Source organism: Furipterus horrens, unplaced genomic scaffold (assembly GCF_987537825.1).
Source record: "Furipterus horrens unplaced genomic scaffold, mFurHor1.1.pri manual_scaffold_17, whole genome shotgun sequence".
Taxonomy (NCBI): Eukaryota; Metazoa; Chordata; class Mammalia; order Chiroptera; family Furipteridae; genus Furipterus; species Furipterus horrens.
In genome coordinates this window covers 115115275-115139041 of record NW_028327187.1, presented here as the reverse complement: position 1 = coordinate 115139041, position 23767 = coordinate 115115275, and the positions used below count along the sequence as shown (strand labels likewise).

Below are 23767 nucleotides of genomic sequence, written 5' to 3'. Positions count from 1 at the left end.
TCTAGCCTGAATGAGCAGTTCAGAAGAATCACCTAAAGTCTACATTATGAGTATTCAAATCCCAGGATAAAGATCATCCTAGAATAATCCAACTTTAAAGGTCACACATTACTTTAATGTATTCCCTAACCACTAACTACCCTAATCTAGTCAGGTGAAGGCGGTCTGTGGCAGGAAGAGAATGAGTAAAAACTAGTTTACGGAAAGCTATCCTGGCTACTAATGTTCACTTAAATATCATGGCAAGAATATATGAACCAATTAAATAAAATACAATTTATCAGAAAATGAAAGTAGCTGGACCGAGAGATAGCATCCTTTGTCTTCACTATTCCTGCAGCAGATTCTGCTGGGATAGGACGTTCCCTGGTACGTATACTGGTGAAGATGGACCAGAGTTCTTATCTTAGAAGTTGCACATTACTAGTTCGTAAAATTACTCATGCCCAGCATACCTACAGAACAATTAAATCAGAGTTTCTTGAGTATGTGATTAGACATTGAAAATGCTAAAGGTTCTACATATTATTCTACCATGCCGTCAGAAGTAGAGAATCACAGACATTCACCCCCTTTTCTCCAGTTTGCCAATAAACAATCAAAAAGTCTGGAGATATTTTGGTTGGAGAAGGTGCTACTGGCATGAATTTAGGGGGCAGAAGCCAGAGATGCTACTAAACACCTCACAAGACATACAGGATAGCCCCACCCCCAACAAATAATTATCCAGTCTAAAATGTCAATAGTCCCAAGGTTGAGAAATCATTCTCTATGGGAAGTAAAGCATTGGTTTTCCATTCTTTATACTTCTTCATCTCTTTTATTCCAAAGAAGCAAATGTCATGACCCTTTAGGCGTGGTTCAAGATATGGGCGTGGAGTCTGGGATCAATGATGTGAACTAGGTCTTCTCCAGTACCAATCACAGTGCATTTATTTACTATACCTTCAGTTTTATTGCCTCCCATTACTCTTCAAGCAGAAATTCAAGTTATATAAAAGAACATTCAGGTGAGGCATATGGCTCTCCTCACTCAACACTCACTTCCTGTACACCATTCGGCAGCCATTTCATACGAGACCATGGAAAGAAGCCATCATAAGCTGTACTGTGCTAATGGAGGCCAGGGGCCCATGGTGTGGGCTCAATGAAGATTCGTTTGAAATGGCCACAAATACCTCTGAAAGAGTGGCTAAAGTGTCGATTCCCTAAACAGATGTAAAAGGGGGACACAAAACACTATGGAGATGCTCAACAATTCCCAAACCATATAGGGCAAAGCATAAGTATGCTGTGATCTAACATAAAAGTGCTGAGAGTGGCTCGTCTTAAGTAATCCATGAAGATGAGACTTTTTTTTTTTTTCAGTAGTCATGGTAGGTGAATCCAAAATCTTTCTCATTCAACTAGCCCTGCCTAAATGTCTGGATTTTCCAGAGAGCTGGTTAATGCCAGAGATGCTATCCATGGCTACCCAACCCAGGTTCTCTCTATGCATAGCTGATTGGCCAGAATCATCATTGGAACAATAACCTTGGCTGAAGTCACAGTTTGCTCAAATGAGTTGAACTCATCAATTCAGTACAGGGCCCCTGAAACACAAAGGAGTAGACCAAATCGGTCCTTAATGACGTTCCATCATAGAAATCCAGTTTACATAATAGAGTCAAACCACATAAATCTTTGCAATTCAAAACCCCACCAAATTCAACAATTATGTTCCATGGAAGATGTATTAACTTTAGTTCATTCTGTCCCTTACCTTTGTCTTTGTTTTTCTCCTTCCCTAGTGAATCCAGTTTCTTTCTCAAAGATTTCTTCCTCTTTTGTCCATCTGTAAATATTAAAGGAGTGAAAAGTTTTAAAAACAAGCATACATGTAATATTTTACATTATCAACAATGATGTTTGAGCGAAAGCATGACTTTTCACTTACTTTACTCATAATCTGACATTTTAAACAGAGTAATGACTCTGAAAATACAAGAAAATCCCTGACTTGGATTGCAATATATCACTAATATATCACTAGAATATTGGTATATGCGTGTGCTCTTAAATTTTGTTTTAATAATGGAAAGTACAGGAAACTTACCTCCTTGGGAAGTAATTTAGGTTTGGCCCTTTAGATATGTTTGTTTTTACTATAGATGAGTTTTCCTATTTTACATGTTTATGCAAACCAGCTTTATCTTTTAAAAACATTTTATTTGGTTTATTGGGGTGACATTGGCTGATAAAATTATATGTTTCAGACATACAATTCTATAACGAATCATCTGTATATTGCATTGCGTGTTTATCTCCCAAAGTCAGGTCTTCTTCATCACCATTTATCCCCCCTTTACCCTCTTCTACCTCCTCACTCCTGTCCCTCTGGTAACCACCGTACTGTTGTCTGTGCTGTGAGTTGTATGATGCTAAGTGAAATAAGCCAGTTAGAGTAAGACAAATACCATATGATTTCACTCACATGTGAACAAAAATAAGCTAAAAAACAAAATTGAAACTGACTCATAGGTATGGAGAGCAGACTGACAAAGGGGAGGGGTGTTGGGAGGCTGGGTGAAAAAGTGAAGGGACTAAGCAAAGAACAAAAACAACAACAACAACAACAACAAAAAAAAACCAATGTCATCTTGAATCAAGTCCCCATGAAAGGAGATTCAATGGTACATACAGCTTTGACATTCATAAGCTAGTAAAGTGTAACAGGAGAAGGAAATGAATTTGGGGTTAGAGAACTCAGACCTAATTACTGCTACGTCATTTACTAACTGCATGACTTTGGAGAAGTATCAGTGGCCTCATCTATAAAGTAGGAATTCCCTAGGGTTGTTGTGGTAATTAAATGAAACTATGCATATTAAGTGCTTAATGGGGACCCAGATGCATACATTCAGATATATCTTCTTTTGGAGGGGCTGTATAGTATTCCGTAGTGTGGGTATATACCATAATTTAATTAACCATTCCCCCACTGATGGACATTAGGTTGTTTCTATTTTTTTCTCTGTAATAAGTAAGGCATATTTAACATCTTGTACTTGTAACAAATGTACTTAATGCGTTTGTTTAACTCACCAAATAATAAAGATACCACTCATATCAGTAGGCAGCTGCAATTGAATTCCTGGGATGTCATCATAACACATTGGCAGTCATTGCAAGAATTCATTTTGGGATTGTGCAGCTGTCAAGTTAACATGTGGGAGATGCAAATTGGGAAGCCACACTGTGATCAAATAGGAGAAACACAACCCATGCCACAGGAAACTGATGTTTAAAAGGGAGATTAAGAATTGTTTTTTATGGGATAAACTAAAAAGTTCACTAAAGAGAGAGAGACTCAGCCCAATAAAATGTAAAAGCAAGACTCTGATATCAAGAAAAGACTAAATATGCATTCTTAAACAGAAATGAGCATTCCTGAGATCCTCATGGGGCTGCGGATGTTCCCAACTCCACCTCTCTGAATTTTTGGAGGCAAAAGATATCACAATATAATCAGCAGGCACATTCAATGCCTCCTTCCTTTCAAAAAACAAAAACAAATATTTCAAAAATGGTTCTCCACCCATAAAATGGAAATAGTTCATAAGTCTTCACTCTTGCAGTTGTGAGATTGCTATAGGGGAAAATTATGTAAATCAGTTGCGACTGGGGTAAAGAGCCATCAGTATCTTTCATTATGTATATGTTCTTACTGTCCATGTCTATAAAATGATCTAACTATAAGGACTACCATGACTTATTATATACATACAGACAATAAACATTCTAACTGCACAAGATTCTAATCAGTTCTCCAGATAGAACTGACAGGTCTACTTTGTTCATCACTGGTTCATACCACCAAATGTATTTGACTGTAACAAAAGTATATATTTTTTAAAAACCCATCATTCCTTCATTTTAATAGTTGACCTGGAAGAATAACTGAATGACATATGACAACATAAAAGATTTATTTTTGATAACCGTTGGGCAGATCCGGCAAGTCAAACAAGCTGTGAAAGAACCGGAATAAATATGGAATAGGGGACATGTTCTTTAGAAAGAAAACGATTTTTAAAAACTTCTTCTCAGTTAGGGGATGTATCACAAATGCAGACTTGCATAAACATAAGTGTACAGCTTAAATAATAATTAGGAGGCCAACTCCCACATACCCAACAGCCAAGTTCAGATGCAGACTACTGCTAGTACCAAGAAGCCCCTATATGCCTCCCTCCCCCACCCCCCAGGTCATCGCTAGTCTGATTTTTGCAAGACTCCATTTTCTGGCTGTTTTACAGTTTTACCATCAATGTATGCATTTATGAAAAGTTAGTTTTCCTTTTCCTGCTTTTGAATTCACATATACAGAATCGCATTGTAGGCATCCTTTCTTGCTTCACTTATTTCATTCATCAGCACTTCCTAAAATTCATCCTGTTGAGGCAGGTAGCTGGAGTTCACTCATTTTGTTTGCTATTCAGTGTCTGCCTGCGTGATTATACCACAGCTGATCTACCCATTGAACTGTAGGTGATTGAAATCTGAGTTGTTTCTAGCTTGGGACTATTAGGAACAATGTCTTTGAAAATTTTTGTTCATTTATGTATACGTACAAGAATCTAAGACAATGGTTCTTAAAATGTGGTTCTAGGAGCAAGAGCATCAGTCTCGCCTAGGATCTTGTTTGAGAGGCAAAATCTATGGTTCCATAGCGGATCTACTGAATTCTGGCGTGGGGCCCAGAAGTGTGTGTTTTGCCAAGCCCTCCATGGGATCTTGGCTCACACTAACTAAAGTCTGAGAACCACAATTCTAGGGGTTCTGTGTAGAAGCTACATTGCCAGGTCCGTGTGTATGCAATCTTATAGGCTGTGGCAGGTAAGTAACACTGAAATGTTTTCGAAGTAGTTTTGCTAATTTGTATTCCCACCAGTAAGAGAACTTACATAGTCACACCAGGATAATATGGAATTCAAACTCCAAAACTCCAAACAATTTCTTAAAGCCTCCTTATAGGAAAAATGTGGTCTTTATGAATACTAGCCTACGATTCTTTAAAAAGCTGAACTATTTACAACAAGTATTATCTTCTTCATTTAATTAGACAGAGGTGAATGCTATCAACAGGAATAAGATGAAATGATGGATGATGGGCAATAATGTGAAATTATACATTGTGTTTATGCCATTTCCTCATTTAAATCATCAGGAAAATGACCAGAGCTGTGAAATGAAACTGCTAACTTCTTTTTTCCCTTGTGACCAATTAACAGTCTGCTTATTGAGTCTCCAGTTTTTAAAGACTGGTTTTTATTCCCATAGATCATAGGAAAGCTGCTCAGGAGACTGATGGATTATGTACAACTGTACAGAACAGATTATGTTCAACCAGTTCCTTGGATGGCAATAAATGTAACAAGTGCCATTCTATATTTCACAGCAATTTAAGCTTCCTAATTATCAAGACTAAACTAAGGCCTGCTAACTTCTTCCAGGGTGTGCATTGTCTTACAGACGCCAGTGAGCTGTAGCGAGAACTTGGGTCACATGTCCTAATCGAAGGCATCTTAGAACAAGAACTCGGGGATTAGATTTCATGAGCCCTCTTTTCAGGAGACTATGTCCCACACACATACATGACAATATTAGATGGTGAGAGAGTAAGCTCTCCACATACTAGTGACCCCAAAACAAAGGAATCATCAGTATGGAGCATGGTTAATCTGCGTGTCCTCTCAGGGGAGACCAATACCACATAGGGTCTTAAGAGGGTTGAGGACAAGGAAACATGAGAATTCTCCCCCAGGACATGCTTTCCATGAACCCACTCATTCACTGTGAAGTGAAGTTCCATTTGAAGGCTTGTTTCTTTAGCTGGACTAGAAGCTCTCTGAGGGTACAACCGTGACTCCTAAGCCTTTGTCTCCATCCAGGTCTATAGCACAGAGTAGGGCACACCATGAGGACCTGTTAGCACTGCTCATGGCCGGAAGTAAGAGGGAGGGTTTGGGTTGGTTCCAAGAGAACCGAAGACCAATGAAGTACATGACTCCTAGTTTTAAGGTGATCAGATTCAGAGAATGTGGGTTACAAAACAGTATTTTGCATATTAAATTGATTTAATTGGTGATGGAAGAGTAAGAGTTACTTTGGGGGAATGGATATGGCCTGAAAAGGGGCATAAGGGAGCCCTCTGGGCTTCTGGGAATGTTTTATATCTTGATCTGATTGGTGGTTACATGGTGTATATATATATGAGGAACCCACTGAGTTGTACTTGTATACATCGATATTTATGTACATTACTCTCTACATATGCTATTCCTCAATGAAAAAAATAATATTAAAAGATGACCATTTTAACAGAATGGGAGAAATATAAAAATTATATTAACTGAATGGGTCTGAAAACTCAGCAAGAAAGTCTTGCACAAGAGAGTTCTTTTTGTTTTTCACAAAAGAGTGCTTGAATATTTAACTTTTCTAAATATTTAAATACCTATGATCTCTTTAGACCACCATGACTTCTCTGTAACACAGGCATACAGTAGTAATGAAGAGCTCATATTTATTGAGCATGTACTATAAGCTAAGTGCTTAGTATCTGTGACCTTATCACAACCTCACGGAAGGTCTATGAAGCCCATGCTATTATTTACTCCTGTTTTACCAATGCGGAAACTGAGTTTAGAAGAGGTTAAGTAACTTGTCCAAGGGCAGAAGCTGGGAAGTGGTAAATTCAGAACTTGCACTCTGGACTATCCATCGACAAAGCCAGGGCTCTTAACCTCTACTTGTGCTGTAGTGAGGAAAAATGTGCCTATTTGAGGGAAGCGATATTAAAGGCCAGATATACGGATCAACGTGCCCAAGGTGATAGGGATACAGAGTTAGAAAGGAAAGAGAAGAGAAAGGGACTATTTTAAGCTCTAGTTTACCAGAATTGGCATGAGCCCTTTTTGTATCTATATTATCTAATGTACATCAACATACAATCAACCGAGGGAGCTTCTTGGTTGACTCATTTCACACATGAGGGACCTGAAAATCAGAACTAAAGCAAATGGTCCAAAAGTCAAAGGACTTGTAGGTGGTGGAGTTGGAATTTAAACCCAAAGTCTAGCTCTTTCCAAAAAGGCCAGCTCTGTCCTGGAGGGGTGGATAGGAGCAGAATCCAGATATCTGTGATAAGAAGCTGAAAATCCTTTTTTTAAGGTCACTTTACCTCTGCATCATGGGACATGGTTCTGGAGGTGTTTCAAAACAATGGATGTCCATCTGTGAGGGTCATTCGGACTCTGCCCTCCCACATGGATGTGAAGATGGAAGGCTCATTCCTTACCGAGGCAGTCACAGAGAATGGGTGTGGTCGGCCTAAATTCACAGGTGCACCTGGATATGGAGCAGGGCATCAACATTTAAGCCTTTCACTTGGAGAGCTCCATAAAGATTATATTACTGGGAATAGAAGAAATCACCTGCACTGAGATACAAAATGAAGGAGAAGACTTACTAAATGTCTTCTAGGGACAAAAGCCTAATGCTTCTACAGACACATGCCAAGAACTAGCCTAGTGGGTGGGTGCAAAATAACCGTATTCATCCCCCGACTGTTTGGGTGGTGGTTAGCCCACACAGTGATTTATAAAAGCTTGAGTCCTAATGCAAAATCTTGTTAAGTTCACATACATATCTGCATTTCTACCCTCTTGAGAAATATGGCAAAGCGGTGGTTCGTACGTTCTTCACACTTGCTTCCCCCACCCCACTGCCACCAGCCAGCAGAGACACCTAAGCCTAGGACACTGCACACCTGGCAGGCCTTGGAGTTTGCAACTCCATCCCAACCCAAAAGGAAGTTCCTAGCTTGTTTCAAATCTGCAAAAAAAAAAATTACTGCTGAGAAAAGTTTGAAGGAATGCTTTTTGGCACTACCTCCTCTGCTGTTCCCAACCACAGCTGTCTCATTATTTACTTGGACCAGAAAAATAGACTCTCAGAGAATGCAAACCGAAGGAATTCATAGGCAGTGAGGGGAACTCAGTTAAGAAGTGAGGAAAATGATATAAAGGAGACAACTTGGTGGGAGAACAAGAAGTAGCCCCTAAGAAAGTGCATATAGTCTATGCCAAGGTTTCTTAGCCTTGGCACTCGTGATACTTGGGGCTGGCTAACTCTCTCTTGTGAGGAACTGTCCTGTGCGTAGTAGGTCATTTCGCAGTAACCCTGGCCTCAGTTTAGTAGATATCGGAGCACCTGCCTATTCCCTGCTGTGACAACCTATTATGTCTCTGGACATCGCCAAGTGCCCTGCAGGGGTACAATCACTCTTGTTGAGAACCTCCGGTCTGTGCATAACTCTACCCAGAGAGCAGCTATGTGCTCAAACCATGTGAAATCCAAACTACAAAATATTGACCTTTCTGCACTTGTTGCAATGCTCAGTTTATATCCACTCTCAGTTTGTTTTAAAAGCAACAACATAAAAATGTTTACAAATTATCAAGCCAGGTTGAATTTTGGGCACAATAACAATTTCCTTCAATCTGTAAAAAAAAAATGTGAGTGTGTCAATAAATATCCTTCGACAAAATTCCTACAGTTGGGGCAAGAAAGTAAGTTCTTTGAGTAAATAGCCTTCTATTTCTTTGTTGGAAGTGTTTTTTCTCCTTTGGGGGCCAGATCAGGTGTAGAACAGCATTTGATGGTGACCAGTTTATGAGTGCATGTATGAATGGAGTGCCTTTTGCCTGCAGGAAAGACCCCGGGGAACGATGTAGTTCTTTTTCTTTTCCTGTTTCAGAGGACTAAACATGGCTACGTGGTAAGCAACTGGAGTCTCCAGCTTGCAGCCACATGAGTGAGTCTGAACACCAATCCTCCAGTCCCAGTCAAGCCTTCATATGACTATGGTCCCAGTTGTGCATGACGGCAACCTCATCAACCAGAACCTGAACGAGAACAACGAGGCTAAGACATTCCCCGATTTTCCCAGGCTAAGACAGTCTCCAAAACTGTGTGAGATAAGAAATTTTTGTTATTTTTTTTTAAAAGGAAAAAGAAAAGATGCCTAAGTAAATGCATGTGGTATACTGGATGGGGTCCTGAAACAGAAGATATTAGTGGGATCACTGGTAAAATCTAAACAAGCCTTTAGTTTGGTTGAAAGTAATGTACAAATGTTGCTTTCTTAGTTGTGATAAGCGTACCTCGGTTATATATGCTATCATTAGGGGAAGCTGGGTGAGTTGCATAAGGGAACTCCACATTATCTTCATAACTTTTCTATAAATCTAAAATCGTTCCCTAATAAAAATTATTTTTTAAAAAGCCCTTTCTCCCAGCCACTGGATGTACTCAAGCAAAGTTTAGAACCATCTGTCAAGCATGTGAGGAAGAGGAAGGTTTTACTGCTCCCTGAAGCACTTCTGAAACCTGCAGACTGGAGAGCTGGTCACATCTCCCTGATCTGAAAGAAACATGTGTCTAGGTCACTATAAAACACTACTCTGTCTGCCTTTCTGGTGCAGCGTGTTCTCTGGAAAGGGAGTGGACACATATAAGAAACTTAAGCAGATTTGTTTTTGTGGCCCTGGTGATGTTTTCATACATCGCTGATTAAATTATCTCAAGATACCTCCTATTTCATAGGTTCTCTAAATCCCTTTTCTGCTTCAGTTATTCAGACTTGGTCATTGTCATTGCATCCAAGAACACCGACTAGTACAGAAGCCTATTTGTTTTTCAAGTTCTCCTGCCTATCTTGATAACCAAAATATAGTCTTTAAATGATATTTCTGAATGTGCATTAGGTGAGTTATATAATCTGTGGCTGTCTTACAAAAGTGTTTACTAAAATATAGATTTTTATCCTTAACTAAAACTAAAATTCATCCTTTCGTTTCATCTAGTTCTCCTTTTGAGGGCTCTCAAGCCACAGACCTTCTAAAAATAAGGCAAGAGGAAAAACTAAACCATATCTTTTACTTCCAACTTAGAAAAGGAAGTCTGTCCAAAAAGTAATAATATTATTAATCATCCTGGGCACTTGAGGGTCATTCATTGTGCCCGTACTCCACCTCTAGTGTTTTCCAATGATTTATCTCCTCAGTGTGTTAATAAGTTAATTTGGCCCAATACATGAACAATGGAAAACAGATAGGGACTAATGATAGTTGGGCAACCAAACCCCCAGTCAAAATCATAGGTCAGGAAAAGTCCGGTTGGACAGCAGAGACAGTGGCTGCCATCACCATCCTCAGTGGAATGAATTTAAAATTGCCCCTGCTGGTTTGAAGTGTCTGCTCCATACACAGGAAAGAGGAGAGAGAGCAGCCCTGGCAGAAAAGAGGGAAGTACTAACCAAGAAAATGGCCACCTCTGCTTCTTGGCAGGAGACGCGGCAGCAAGCCTTGGATGGGGAACTGATGGGATGAGTGCAACACTCTGATGTAAGAGAGCAAGTGGGCTCAACCTCAGAGATTCAGGAGAGGAGCCAAAGCAGGGATCGCTTCTCCATTCTACAAGTGTGTGGGGATGCTGCGCCACAAAACGATCGATTTCCTTTTGGGAATATTATTTGCACTGTAATGGCTCCCTGTTTATGAGGCATCTTCCCCTAGAAAACAGGCTCATCCCCTGTATATTGATCCACCTATTTCTCCCTCCCTCCCTCCATCTATCATGGATTAAGCACATGTTGTAGATGAGACAGAACTAGTCCTATGAACCCAGATGAATGGATCCTGTCTCTGCCTTTCAGAAACTCCATTTCGTGCTAAGGACACAGATACGTGAAAACCTCATTAAAGAAAATGGAAAGTGCTTCAGTAGAGACATTTACTCGGTAGGAAGTGAGAAGTGAGAAGACTGTCCCCAGCTCTGCTTGGGAAGACCAATGTTTGAGTTCAGTCTTAAAGGGTGAAGTGTCACCCTTCTTGGGAACTTTGAATTTTGATAGGAGTTTCCTCCAAGAAATCACATGGTAACTACTTAGTCTAGGACATCCTTTCCTATTCTAAGCCTCTGGATATTTTATACCAATTAATCCAACCCTTCAATAAGCAAGCATTCTATTGGTAAAAATGAAAAAGGTGAGAAAATGGCAAATTTGGGAGTAGATTGATAGTTTATTGATTGGGAACTAGGGCTCAAGAAAGTGACAAGTAATAATTTTGGAAGAAAACAACCTATGTGAAAAAAAGTGTAAAATAATGTATTCAATCCCAAACTGGCCCTGTCATTCAGTCCATTTTAGATATATATGACATCTTGCATGTTATGGACTGTTGGCTATTTAATCAAATCTATAAGTCGAAATTTTCATTTATATATCACCATATCCTTAGCTGTTCTTTCATTAATCTTGATGGAAATAAAAGGCAAGTCGAAATATTGTAATTGAGTCATTTCTCTTGATGTAAGTGCCAATGAATTAAACACAGTTTTTCTACCCTGCTAGCACCTTGTGGGTTAGATTTTTTTTTTTTTCAAAATTTGTTTCCAAAGTGTCTGTTTCTCCGGGTAGAAAATATTCATGGTATTCTTATGCAATACAGATGCCTCTCCTTAGAGCTGAGGCTCCCCAAAGTACTTGTAAAATGGACTAATCCTCACAGTTTACATGTTGAAATGGTGGTGAAATTATCAAAGCTGTGGTCAGAAAATAAGAACATTCTGTGAGTCTCTTACTGTAGCAAAGGGAGTCAAATCTTGGAGGTCACCATGTTTCCAGCTAAATTAAACACTAAGAAACCTTTTCTGTTTTGTATAAATTAGTTTGGCAAGGTCATTAGCTCTGAAATGTTTCCTTAAGAGAGAAACTTTGTAGGTTCTTGAATCTTAAAGCAAGTATTTTTCTATTAACAAAAATCATTGAGACATTTCATTTGTTGAACGTGTCTCATTATTCTATCAAAATGTGAGGTAAGGAAGCTGATCGCATGGTTTGAATGCTATGGACTTAAAAGCTCAACTATGTTTTTCTTCCATAACCACAGCTTGCTGTAATAGCTGGTCATGATCAAATTATGCCCAAGAAGGATATTTTACTTGCTGTCATTTTTTCCACATTCAAGTGCTATGAGTTAAAATCAAACAAAAAACAAAACTATAACTATAAGCTCATATTCTAGTGGGGCAAACCTGCTGTTATCTTTTCCTAAGTAAGGAGCTAGTCTCTCTTTCCAGGCTCCTGCATTTGCATCTCTTATTGCACATTCCTAACATTAAATACAGTATTTTTTAACTTAGTCTAGGTAGGCACTGTATTTGGAGAGACAAAGGTTTCCAAACATCAGAGCAAGAACACCGGTTTTTGGCCACTCATTCCCTTAAGCTGTATTTCTCTCCTGGAGTATAAAGGAACAAGAGAGCAGATGGGAGAACAAAAAGACAGAAGTCACTTATCCCAGAGAAATACCTGGGTTGTTACTTCAAGGAAATTCAACACCAACTTACAGGATTTTCAACATTATTCATTTTAAAGCCAAAGCTCATAGTCCAAGTTGAAAAGGTGGAGTCTGACAAGGGAGTGGACACACGGTGTGATTTTTGGCCTAGGTAAGGGGCTAACACTGTCTACCCTCTTTCTGAACAAGTCTGAAAGGACTCAAATACCTTCACATCATAGACTTTAAGCCTTGGTGGTTTTAGGCGTGGTGGGCAGGACGAGGGCGAACGTGTGGGTTGAGCAAAGCCAGTGAGGGTCTGCGGCTATAGTTCAGGTGAGACGAAATGGCAAAGTGTCTTGCTTTGAGGGACAAAGGGATATGGCGATGGTGGCGATGATAATATTAATGCTACTGGCGATGCACAACTTCTGTTGAGTCAAGAGATGGTTTCAGCTCATCGTGATTATTACCTAATTTAAGCTTCACATCAACGCTATGAGACCATCAATCAAAGTTGGAAACTGGGCACGGGGGGAAGCAGTAGAGAAGCACTGAGATTATTTCAAACTTATTACTGAGGACATTGGGGAAAATGAGAGAAAGGTGATTAATGTTCTTCAGAGAGACAGGGAGAGTGAAGGAAGGAGCTTAATTTTAAAGGCAAATAGTCATGCATGCAAACACACATTCATTCACTTTCACAATGATGTGGTGAAGGCCAGTGGTTTATTGGGCAGTTCAGATTCAAAAACAAGATATAGCTTCACCCCATGGACAATCACAGTCCTCTGGGACGGTCACAGGAAAGGTCAGTGTGGATGCACAGAAGATACAACTAGCTCTGCAGCTCACACAACAGAAACATTCGTCGAGGGCCTCTCAGGCCAGTGGTCTAACATTTTTTGATCACCCTATTTGGTGGGTTTGCCTCCTACCAGCATTTCTACCTACAGTGGAGTCTGGGATTTTGCCTCAGGTTTCAACTTCATTTTTATTTATACAGAAAGGCTTTCACAAACAGTTCTAGCACATCACCTCTTCAACTGAACATTGCCAGCAAGAATAACGTAGAAATACGATAGTTGTATTTTCTCTCTAGGGTTGTTACACAAACACCCAAGCTCAATTTCCTTGCCCACCAGGTTGCCCTTATATTTTAAATCAATATTTAAATCACAAACCAAAGACAGCTGCAGTGTTAACCTACCAAGAATATCATTTTCTTGATTTCACTAAGTTGTTTACTTGAGTTTTACATTGCCTAAGGGACATGGTGAGGGACCACTTTATAAGGAAGCCATATAATTGAGCAATTTTGAGGCGTCAGGGTACTCCTTTATTCAACTATTGTCCACATTTTCTTAAACCATCAGCTATTCCTCATTCCACAATACTGTTATCAAAATACATAAACAAAGCCTTTCTCAACCGTGATATCTGAAATTAACTGAAGCAAAGTTCTTTTTGGCATGTGAGGTAACATATCCACAGGTTCCAGTGACCAGTGACAAGCGCATGGCCATATCTGGGGGGCCATTTTTCTGCCTACCACAGATACACTCTCCGCTGCCATGTACATCTCTATGATTATTGAACTTAACTAGAAAATCCTAACTCTAGTGAGAGATTTGGATTAACCAGGGCTGGGGAATTCAAAGTGTAAAATGGTACACATTGCTTTAGCAATGTTTAGCTGCCAGGATGGTTATTTTTCAATTTAAGTTCCTGGATACTAACGTCAAATAAAACTTTTGGAATGCCCTGCAATCCTGCAACATTGCTGGTCCATCAGTTCCCCTTTCTTCCACTCTTCTCCTCTTTCCTCAGACCTCCAGAACCTCCTGTCCATCATCACTCCTAGCATATGACATTGCTTCCTAGCTTCTTAAGAGCGCATAGGCAATCTGGAATTAAATTACACCATCTTTTAATTGACTTGCATCTGTACCCATATAACTGCTTGTGCATCTACCACTACAGTTTGAGAGGAAATCAAAGTCTCTACTTGTGCTCTGGATCTCACCCCTACAGTCCACTCTAGGAAATCACCCCAGTAATTTCCCAACCCCCCAATCTCCTATTCTTCCCTCTCTATGGTGTATCCCAGCAGCTGATGAGTATATTATAATGTCATTCATCTGAGCCCTGGGGGCACCAATCTCATGCAGGAAGAAGGTTCTCCAAACAGATACCCATAAATAAATCCCTCTGATCATCCTAAAGTGAGGAAGAACAGAAATGTGAGCTTCAATTTTTATTATACCCATTGTCTTATTAGGCTTGATATCATTTCTTTAGGTTCTAGGCCGAGTGTATTTATTTTCCTGAGTAAATAATTCAGACAGTGACTCTGACCATGCTTAGAACCTCCAGTTGGGGGCCTGCATGGAACCAAGTAGCTGCCCACAGGCCAAAGCTGTCATCATAGCACTCAGCACTGGCTATGCATTTGAAGGATCCTGGTAAATATTTGATGTCTATAATTATCTGCCCAAAACAATAGCTTCAGAACTCTTGGGAGATGTCTCTTTGTTTCCATCATACCACAAAATCCCTTTTCTCCTCCAGAAGCAGGAAATTATTTATAAAACATTAGTTCCCATTTTGACAGAAAATATCAAAATAAGTCCTGTAGCACGAACATCTTTGGACATCTTAATAAAGCAAATCTTTTCCTGAATGCGAAGCACATAGTCTCAGAAATAAGCAATGAAGACAGACCTGCCAGCAGACAAGTTTTATAAAACTGTTTGGTAAAGGTTATTTATATAACAGACTCTTTAAAAGCAAGAACCAAGAGAAACATCAAATTAACTGGATTTAAAAACAAAACTACAAATAGCATTTGCTTGCTGATATCTTATATGTTGTGCATCCAGTTTAGGCTTCACATAACTTTTTAGAATCATTATTCCCTCCACTACAAATTGGGTTTGCCAACATTTCCAACATTTTCTTTTTCTTTTCTTTTTTTTCTTTCTTTCTTTTTTTGGGGGGCAGGGGCAGACTCAAAGAACATATGCGCTTGTGAAAGGGAGCTGGGACTCTTAGGCCCCATCTGGACCATCCTGTGAGTTAATGGAGAGTGGAAGGCAGGCCCTAGCCCTCATCTACCTCTTCCTTCTCCTAAACTCTCAAGACCTCTAGCAGAGTCCGAGGTTCCAGCTCAAAGGATGAAAGTGGCCCAAGAGTCACCATCCAATGAAAACTGTATGGTCAGTTCTTCTGTGCTACTCTTTCTAGTCAAGGCGAAGGAGCTTCCTTCTGCGGAGGCAAACTGCCCAAGCTCACACTTGGGGGGAAAGAGACTCCCAAGCCGGCGCCTTTTCTATGAGCCACAGATGAGGCAAGAAAACCACACCGGCAGCATGGTTGTTGGCAGACTGTGAGTTCATGCCAGCACTGGGGTACTTAGGGCCTGATGATGCTTGTTGAAGGGGACTGTCCTGTGTACTGTAGGATGTTTAACAGCATCCTGGCTTCTACCCAGTAGAAGTCAGCTGCATCCTTTCCCAGGCTGTGACCATTAGAAGTGTTGCCAGACATGGCCAGATTTCACATGGGGAGGGAGGGCAAAACCAGCCCTGGTTGAGAACCATATATCCATGTGCGCGTGCGTGTGTGATACAGATTATTTTACAAATAAATATTCATGATTCATTCCCCCTGCCCCCTAGTAAAAGAAAACAAAGTAGTATTTCCGCAGATACTGGAATCCTCCAAAGCAATCTTCTAGCTTTTGGATTCGTCTTATGCCTTTGCTGACTTCCTTTACATTTCAGGCCCACCAACCAATGTTGCTTGTTATGATCGGTCTACTTTATCTGTATAACATCACAGCTTTTCATTCTATCTCTGATCACCTTCCTGTTACACACTAATACAAAATGTAAAGTACCCTCATAGAAGACAGCAGACATTCAGAAGCAGACTTTTACAGGTTAAAGGATTTTAAATACATGCTTTTTGTCTTTACCACAATCAGGCTATGTGTTTTTACAAACATCAGACAACCAGGCCTGACCTGTCCCCAGGGTCATACTGGTGAACCCCCACATAGACATGCCAGGTGAAGGACTAGATAAACATGAGTTAACATTGGTATAATCCCTGACTCATGGCTTATGTAAAGTCAAATGACAAGTTTAATAGATTGATAAAACATTCTTTTCAACTGGTTATTTTGAAATCATGTTGAGATAGACAGCATTTTTCTTCTAACACTTTAAGCTGATCTCTCTGAATCTTCTAATTGGTTGTTCTGAAGCCATGTCAACTCCTGAGATACACACAGCTTTCTTTCTTAATGTCGCAAGTTGACCATCAACACATTAGTTGACACGTCAATTGCCCCTTTTGAACATATCTTTCAGAATGGGCACTAACGCCGCCCAAAGATTAAGAAGCTGCAGTTTCCTTCCTGCGTCACATTAGATGTGAGACGGCTGTGTGGCTTATGGCTCTGGCAGAGCAGATGTGTGACTCACAGCGTTCCCAGCTGGAATGACAGGCAGGCCCTTACCTTTGGGAATGGTGATCTGACAGCTCAGGTCACAGTCCTGCTGCAACTGATAAAAGGCTACTTCCTGCAATCGGGCTCGCTCCAGCTCTGAGAGACTCTGGATGGGGACTGACCTCAGCCGCACGCTGCGCCCCGACATGCTGTTCCAGGTGAAATCGCCCTGCAGACCAAGGGGAGACACAGCGGGGGTTACACAGCTCATCTGTAGCTCACAAATCTCATCCTCTCTCTTAGGCAGTAATGAAATTAAGCAAACTTCACCTTTTTGTCCCAAAATTGGCTCTCAATCCCTCATATCAAGTCCACTCCTAGTTTAACCACAGAATTTCTCAGTCACTTGCAAACATCAAAATCTCGAGCACGTGCTGGGTCATCTGATCCCACGTAACGATGCATCCTAGGCCAAAGAAAACTATGTGGAAAGGTGCTTTGAGGGTCCTACTTCCTCTCTTTTATGTAAACATGTAAAAACTTTTTGGTTCTGTATCTCAGTAACAGGAAAAGCTGCTGCTAATTGCCATGATGCACACTACATATAGCAGGGTGACCATGTACTGACAGGGTACAATGTACCAGTGACTGCACCAACGGCTTTTTACTTATTTCTTCCAACAACCTTATGAGGGGGTTACTGCTTCTGACCTTATGTAATGTAATATTTAGTAATATAATAACATTATATAATAACATAATATAGTACATTTATAATATATACTATTTACTTATGATACTTCATAATATATGTCGTCGGCAGCCGTCCATCTCGAGAGACGATGGTGTAGCTTCTTAAGAGTCTATCTGCACCGCCGAGAATGGCTGTGCACTCTGACTCGGGAGTGACACGGTATCTGTCTCCTCCCGTGTTGAATCGACATCTTGCAATGATGCTGGAGTGTCCTCTCCAGTGAAGCTGAAGCTACAGAGCCTGGGCAGGGTGATATGGAGGGTCTGCTGTTGCCCATGCAGCAGACCCCCCCTCTCTTCACAGCTGAAGGGTCCAAGGGAAAGACAGAGTCGATACAGCTTGGCTTCAGGTGCGCCGCAGGAGTTGCCGGTGTTGACTACAACGTCAAACCGCCTTAGGGACTCCGGCTCCGGATTTTCTGTCGGGGTTTACTCCCTTAGCCTTTCCCCTGAAGAGGTATGCCGCAAGGCAGCGGAGGTTTTTTGGAGTCAGAGTTTTCCTTCTCTGATGTGCCCTGACTGGAAGATCGAACCAGCGACACTTAGCTCGCAGGCCGACGCTCAATCCACTGAGCCAAACCAGCCAGGGTTGGTACATTATATTAATATTATAGTAATATATGTAAATATTATAGTAAAATACACACACACACATATTTATTTATAAAACTTACAAGATTTGGAACCAATCAGGACTCAAGCTAAAAACCTTAGTGCCTTTAAAGTCCATGCTAAATTGTAACCTCTGAGTTTCTAGTTACAGCATGCTAATGAGATTTTATTCTAATAAGTTCAGAGATATGATCAATACAAGCTGCATAAATTTTTAGAGACATGAGACATTTGCTGATCAAACAATCCACATCAAAGAATCAAAGCAGTTCTGGTCAAGATGGCAGCAGAAAGCCAACAGTTTGGGTGTTCCTGTAGAAAAAGAACAAAGCCCAAACCCGGCATGAAATAAAAACGAATTCTGCAATTAGGGAAAGACCCACAGCGAAGGCTGCCGCAGCCCTGACTTCATTTGTGTGTATGCACACACACCTCTCATGTGCACTGGGACTGAATGGCTCTGCCCTTCACGCAGACAGTGAGAAAGGGACGGCCTTTGAAACAATGCTTCACACTCCTCTGAGGTCCACTGTCCTGTGACGGAAGATGGCTTCCTCTGAATTACGGATATCAACCAGGGCCCAAGAGCTTTGAAGAATTACCTATTGTTTCATCAACAATCGAGAAAAGTTCCGGAAGAAAGGAACCTGCTGGCCCCGCAGGCACTGCCAAAGATTTGTTGTGGATGTGTGGAACCCTTAAGGAATCCCATAAGACTTCACCATCCTCATCACTCACCTTGAGAAGGGGAGACAGAAAGACTGGCACCAGCAACTATTAAAATAGCTTTGCTCCCTAGTGGCAGCAGATTCCTGCCTAGAATGTTCATTCCAAAGAGTGAAATGGCACTATGTCAATGCTTCGATGTTTTCCCTCTCTATTTGGGATTCACTTATTTATTAATTCATTGTTTTTTTCAATGGAGATATTATACTCTAGTAGAGGAGGAATACAGACAATGTAAGTAAAGTGTATATAGTGTGTTAAAGAATGTTAACTGCTAGGGAGGGGACAGAAGGCAGGGAAGGCGAGCAGAGAGCAAATAGACACAGCTTTAGTTAGAGCGACCGGGAGAGACCTCACAGAGAAGGCCGTACCTGAGCAGGAGTTAGAGGAAGTGAGGGCTTGTGTTTGTTTGTTTGTCTTCACCAGTACGACTCTGCATCAGAAGAAAATGATGAAGGTTAACAGGAGCTTAGAAGAGGCTCGGGGAGCGTGATGTCGGAATGAGTCTGCGGAGGGGAATGAGTGAGCAAGTCTAGGCAAAATGGGAAAGCTGCAATCACATCTGTTGAACTAAAAAAAAAAAAAAAAAAGCTGTATAACCCTGGCTGCTGTGGCTCAGTGGACTGAGCGTCGGCCTGCGAACCAAGTGTCGCTGGTTCGATTCCCAGTCAGGGCACATGACTAGGTTGCACGTCAGGTCCCCAGTTGGGGGCGCGAGTGAGAGGCAACCACACAGTGATGTTTCCCTCTCTTTCTCCTTTCCCCTCTCTCTACAAATAAATAAATAAATAAACAAATTATTTTAAAAATTTCATGTAATAAAAGCTAAGTGATGAAAATAAATAAATTTTAAAAATATGTTAAAAAGCTGTATAAATGACCCGTGGACAGAACAACAGGGTGGGGACTGACTGTGGGAGAGGGGTGGTGGGTGAGGTAGGAGAGAGCAAGGGGGAAAATGGGACAACTGTAATAGAACAACAATGAAAAATATTTTTTTCCAGATCCAGCGCATTTGGCTTTTTTCCTTTCTTTTTTGGTAAAACTGGACTAAACACAAATGTGGACACTTAGGAGCTGGGGACTCAGGCCTTGGGTGTACCCCTCACTCATACCCTTTAAGCTTAGGGCATCATGAGTTACAATATCAGTGAACTGTCCCCCCCCCCCAAATGGGAAATTCCAGATGAATTAGTGACCTCTAATGTGAAGTTTAGGTACCTAAGGGAGCCAACAGCTAATGGAATTACATACCTGTTATTTAAAAGCATTTAAAAATGTGAGCTCGAATGGGCTCAATTATCTTTATTTAGCAGGGGTTGGCTATCTCTTTCTATAAAAGACCAGATAGTAAATATATCAGACTTTTATAGGCCATATGGTCTCTGTCAAAACCACTGTCAAAACCACTCAATTTTGCCTTTGTGGCATGAAAACAGCCACAGACAACTCATAAATGAATAAATACGGCAGTGTTCCAATAAAACTTCACGTATAAAAATAAGGTGGAAAGCTGAATTTGGCCAGTGGGCTGAAGTTTGCCAACCTCTGAATCATGGCTTATGAGCGAAATAAACCAAGTCCTAGAAGACACATTTTCTTTTTATTTACTACATCCTCCTGGTTAATTAATTCAAACAAAATTGAATAGGCACCAAATACAGGCTAAGAACAGTCCTAGACTTGGGACAGTCCTAGACTCGGCCCCTTCTGTAAGGAGTTAAACTTTGGTAAAAAGAACACATGCAATCCATTACATACAGAGATTGTGATACTAGAAGTCAGTACCAAATGCAATGGGGTACCCGGGAGGAAAGGCTTTGACATCTGTCTGGGGGTTCAAGAAAGGCTTTATAGAGAAGGCAGCGTTTCAATGGAGACTTGAAAGCTGAATAAGAGGGTAAGCTTTTGCCCAGTGGAAATGCAAGGCTTTGTCCAGTAGAAATACAATGGTGGGAAAAAAAACCAGTGGTTTTCAAGGCAAATGAATTCAAGAGAATGGGTTTGTTTTGGGAAATGACAAGACTGAAAGGAGGAAAAGAGCGGGGGTGGGAGGGTGGGGGGAGCCATGCAGCATTCAGGGCCAGGTCCTGGAGGGCCTTCTCCATGCGCATTGCAAAGTAGATTGAATTTTCCTCAGTAGGTGATGGCCAGCCATCAAGTACCCCCCAGTAAGAGAGAAACATGCTCAGATGTACATACAGAAAAGAACATTGGAGGGATATGATTGTGGGAGAAGGGGTGGGCTGGGTGGGGGAGAGCAAAGGGGGAAAAATGGGACAACTGTCATTGGAAAACCAAAAAATAAAATTAAAAAAAAAAGTAAAGGAAAGAACATTGGAAACCAATTTATATAGGAATTGAGGAAGGGACCAAGTCAAAGATGTAGAAACGAGAAAAGATGCTGGGCTAGGTAAGATGAGGATTGAAATTTGAACAGACAGGGAGACACTCAGACTACATACATGCTTGGGGACAAATTGGATGCAGCGGTGAAGTGGGACAAAGTAATCTAGGATGACTTAAGTTTCTGTCTTGAGCAACTGGGAGGATGGCACACTAATCACCAAGATAAGAAAGAGCAGAAGGGAATTAGGTTTTGTGAGGAAAGAAGAAAAGTGTTCAAGTTCTGACAATCTTAAAACGATAACCACCTTTTTAAAAATTTTTAAGTTTCATTTTTCATTTTAGAGAGAGGGGAAGGGGGGAGAAAGAGAGGGAGAGAAACATTGATGTGAGAGAGAAACTTCAATCGGTTGTCTTCCATATGTGCCCCGACCAGGGACTGAACCTGCAACCCAGGTATGTGTCCTGACCGGGAACGGAACCGGTGACCTTTTGATTTGTGGAATGATGCTCAACTAACTGAGCCATTCTGGCCAGAGCAATAATCTTATTTTTAAAAGATAAATACATACATACATACATACATACATAAAACACATTCCCAAATCTGGCAAAACAGGACCTGGCCAGTTTACATCTTTCTCGAGTCTTCGTTTTCTTCTCCCAACTAAACCAGTTCTAAATGCAATCAAGTAATATATAGTTTTTGAAACTGTTTACAAATGATTACATACTTAGCATAATAAAAGGTGAAGTGTGATGCTTTAAATTTCTCTTTGTCCATTATATATCACGGCCTGTGATTCTTAACTTCTTAGGTTTTTAAACTTCTTTAGTAAATTTGGAGTTATCAGCGAAAAGAGAGAACAACCTTTGTCTATTTGCAATGCCTTGAATGTACAGTTATTTTCTCCTAAGACTAGTTCTTGTAACAGTCGATGGCTCAACAGAATGCTACAGTCCAAGCCCAGAAAGAGAAACGAGTGTGGTGCTCTCCTGAAAGCAGGGCAGCTGTGCTAGTCAGGCCTTGGGAGAATTGTTTCAAACACGGACATTATTCTGGATTATGCAGGTGAACCCAGCCTAAGCCCAAGAGTCCTTACAAGAGAAAGACAGGGGTGGCAGAGTCAGAGAAGAAAATGTGACAACAAAAGCAGAGAAGAGAAGAGAAGAGAGAGAGACAGAGACTGAGAGACAAAGAGAGACACAGAGAAAGAGAGAGATGTGAGGCTGGTATATTTAAAGATGGGGGAAAGAGCCAGGAGCCAAGAAGTGCAGGCAGCCTCTAAAAGCTGGAAAAGGAAAGGCACAGATTCTCCTCCAGCGTCCCCAGAAAGAAGACAGCCTTTGATTTTACCCCAGTGAGACCCATGTCAGACTTCTGACCTCCAGAACTATAAGGTATTCCATTTGTGATGTTTCAAGTTTTTGGTAACTTGTTGCATCAACAGTAGGAAATTAATAAAGAAGGAATAGGAGGGATCCTCAGATAAAAAGGTAGGTGGGGCAAAGGGGATTGAGTTTAGTTGAGGGTATGTTTCCAGACACTTCTAAAGTAAGTCTTGACCTCCGATCAGATCCTTATCTTCCTACTTCCTGGTGCTAAGGTGCTAACAATGATTTGAGCTGGAGAGGCTTCCAGACAGTTACATATAGTAAATTTCAGACAGTTACATATAGTAAATATTTTAGGCTTGGGGGGGTCATATGGTCTCTGCTGCAACTACTCAGCTCTGCCAATGAAGCACAAAAGCAGCCATAAATCATACGCAAACAAAGGTTCCAATAAAGCTTTACTCCTGGACACTAAAATTCAAATCTCATATAATTTTTATGTCACAAGTATTATTCTTTTTATTTTTTTTCAACCATTTAAAATGTGAAAACCATTCTCAGCTGTGGGTCATCCAAAAACAGGCAGCATGCTGGATTTGGCCTGCTGGCTGTAGTTCTGTTGACTGCTGATATAGAGATTAGGGTCAGTTAGCACCCTACACATATTTATTACCTACTATCATATGGCAGAGACCCAGTCCTAGGAGTCTGCATCATGACCTACATATATCAGCTAGACTCATGAGGGCAAGAAACTTGGCTGGTTTATTTACCTTGCTTGGTGTTCCCAGTATCTAAGAGTACCTGGTTCTTAACTGTCACTGAATAAATATCTATCAATCAAAGGACTAAATGAATCAGATACATCATGAGTTCAATAAGAAGTCAGAAATGAATGAAGCCATGCAATGTTGCATCTATGTGGGAGAATGTCTTCTGGATTTGAATAAAATGCTAGGAAACAGTTTTTTGGAACAAAGACCGCGGTGAGCCCAAAAATGCCTGCACATGAGGGAAGTAAATGTAATAATACTGAGCCCGAGGAATGATGAGTCCATGACACCAATACTCACTCCTCAGACCCTGTATGAGCAGGAAGGCATGAACACAAAGGTCAATGCTGTCCTGTCACCCTCATGACATGGACCAT

At 40.8% G+C, this 23767-nt stretch overlaps 1 protein-coding gene across 2 annotated transcripts in view; it reads right to left on the bottom strand.

Annotated features, from left to right (window-relative positions):
• The window catches only part of ARHGAP6 (Rho GTPase activating protein 6), a 222823-nt gene that overhangs the window by 54044 nt on the left and 145012 nt on the right, over nt 1–23767 (bottom strand). For both annotated transcript variants that reach the window (XM_090263915.1, XM_090263916.1), the window contains exons 2-3: nt 16915–17074; nt 1763–1834 (exon numbers count right to left, since the gene is read on the bottom strand). In XM_090263915.1, coding sequence (XP_090120041.1) covers nt 1763–1834; nt 16915–17074 — 232 coding nt within the window. The remainder of the gene's footprint in view (nt 1–1762; nt 1835–16914; nt 17075–23767) is intronic.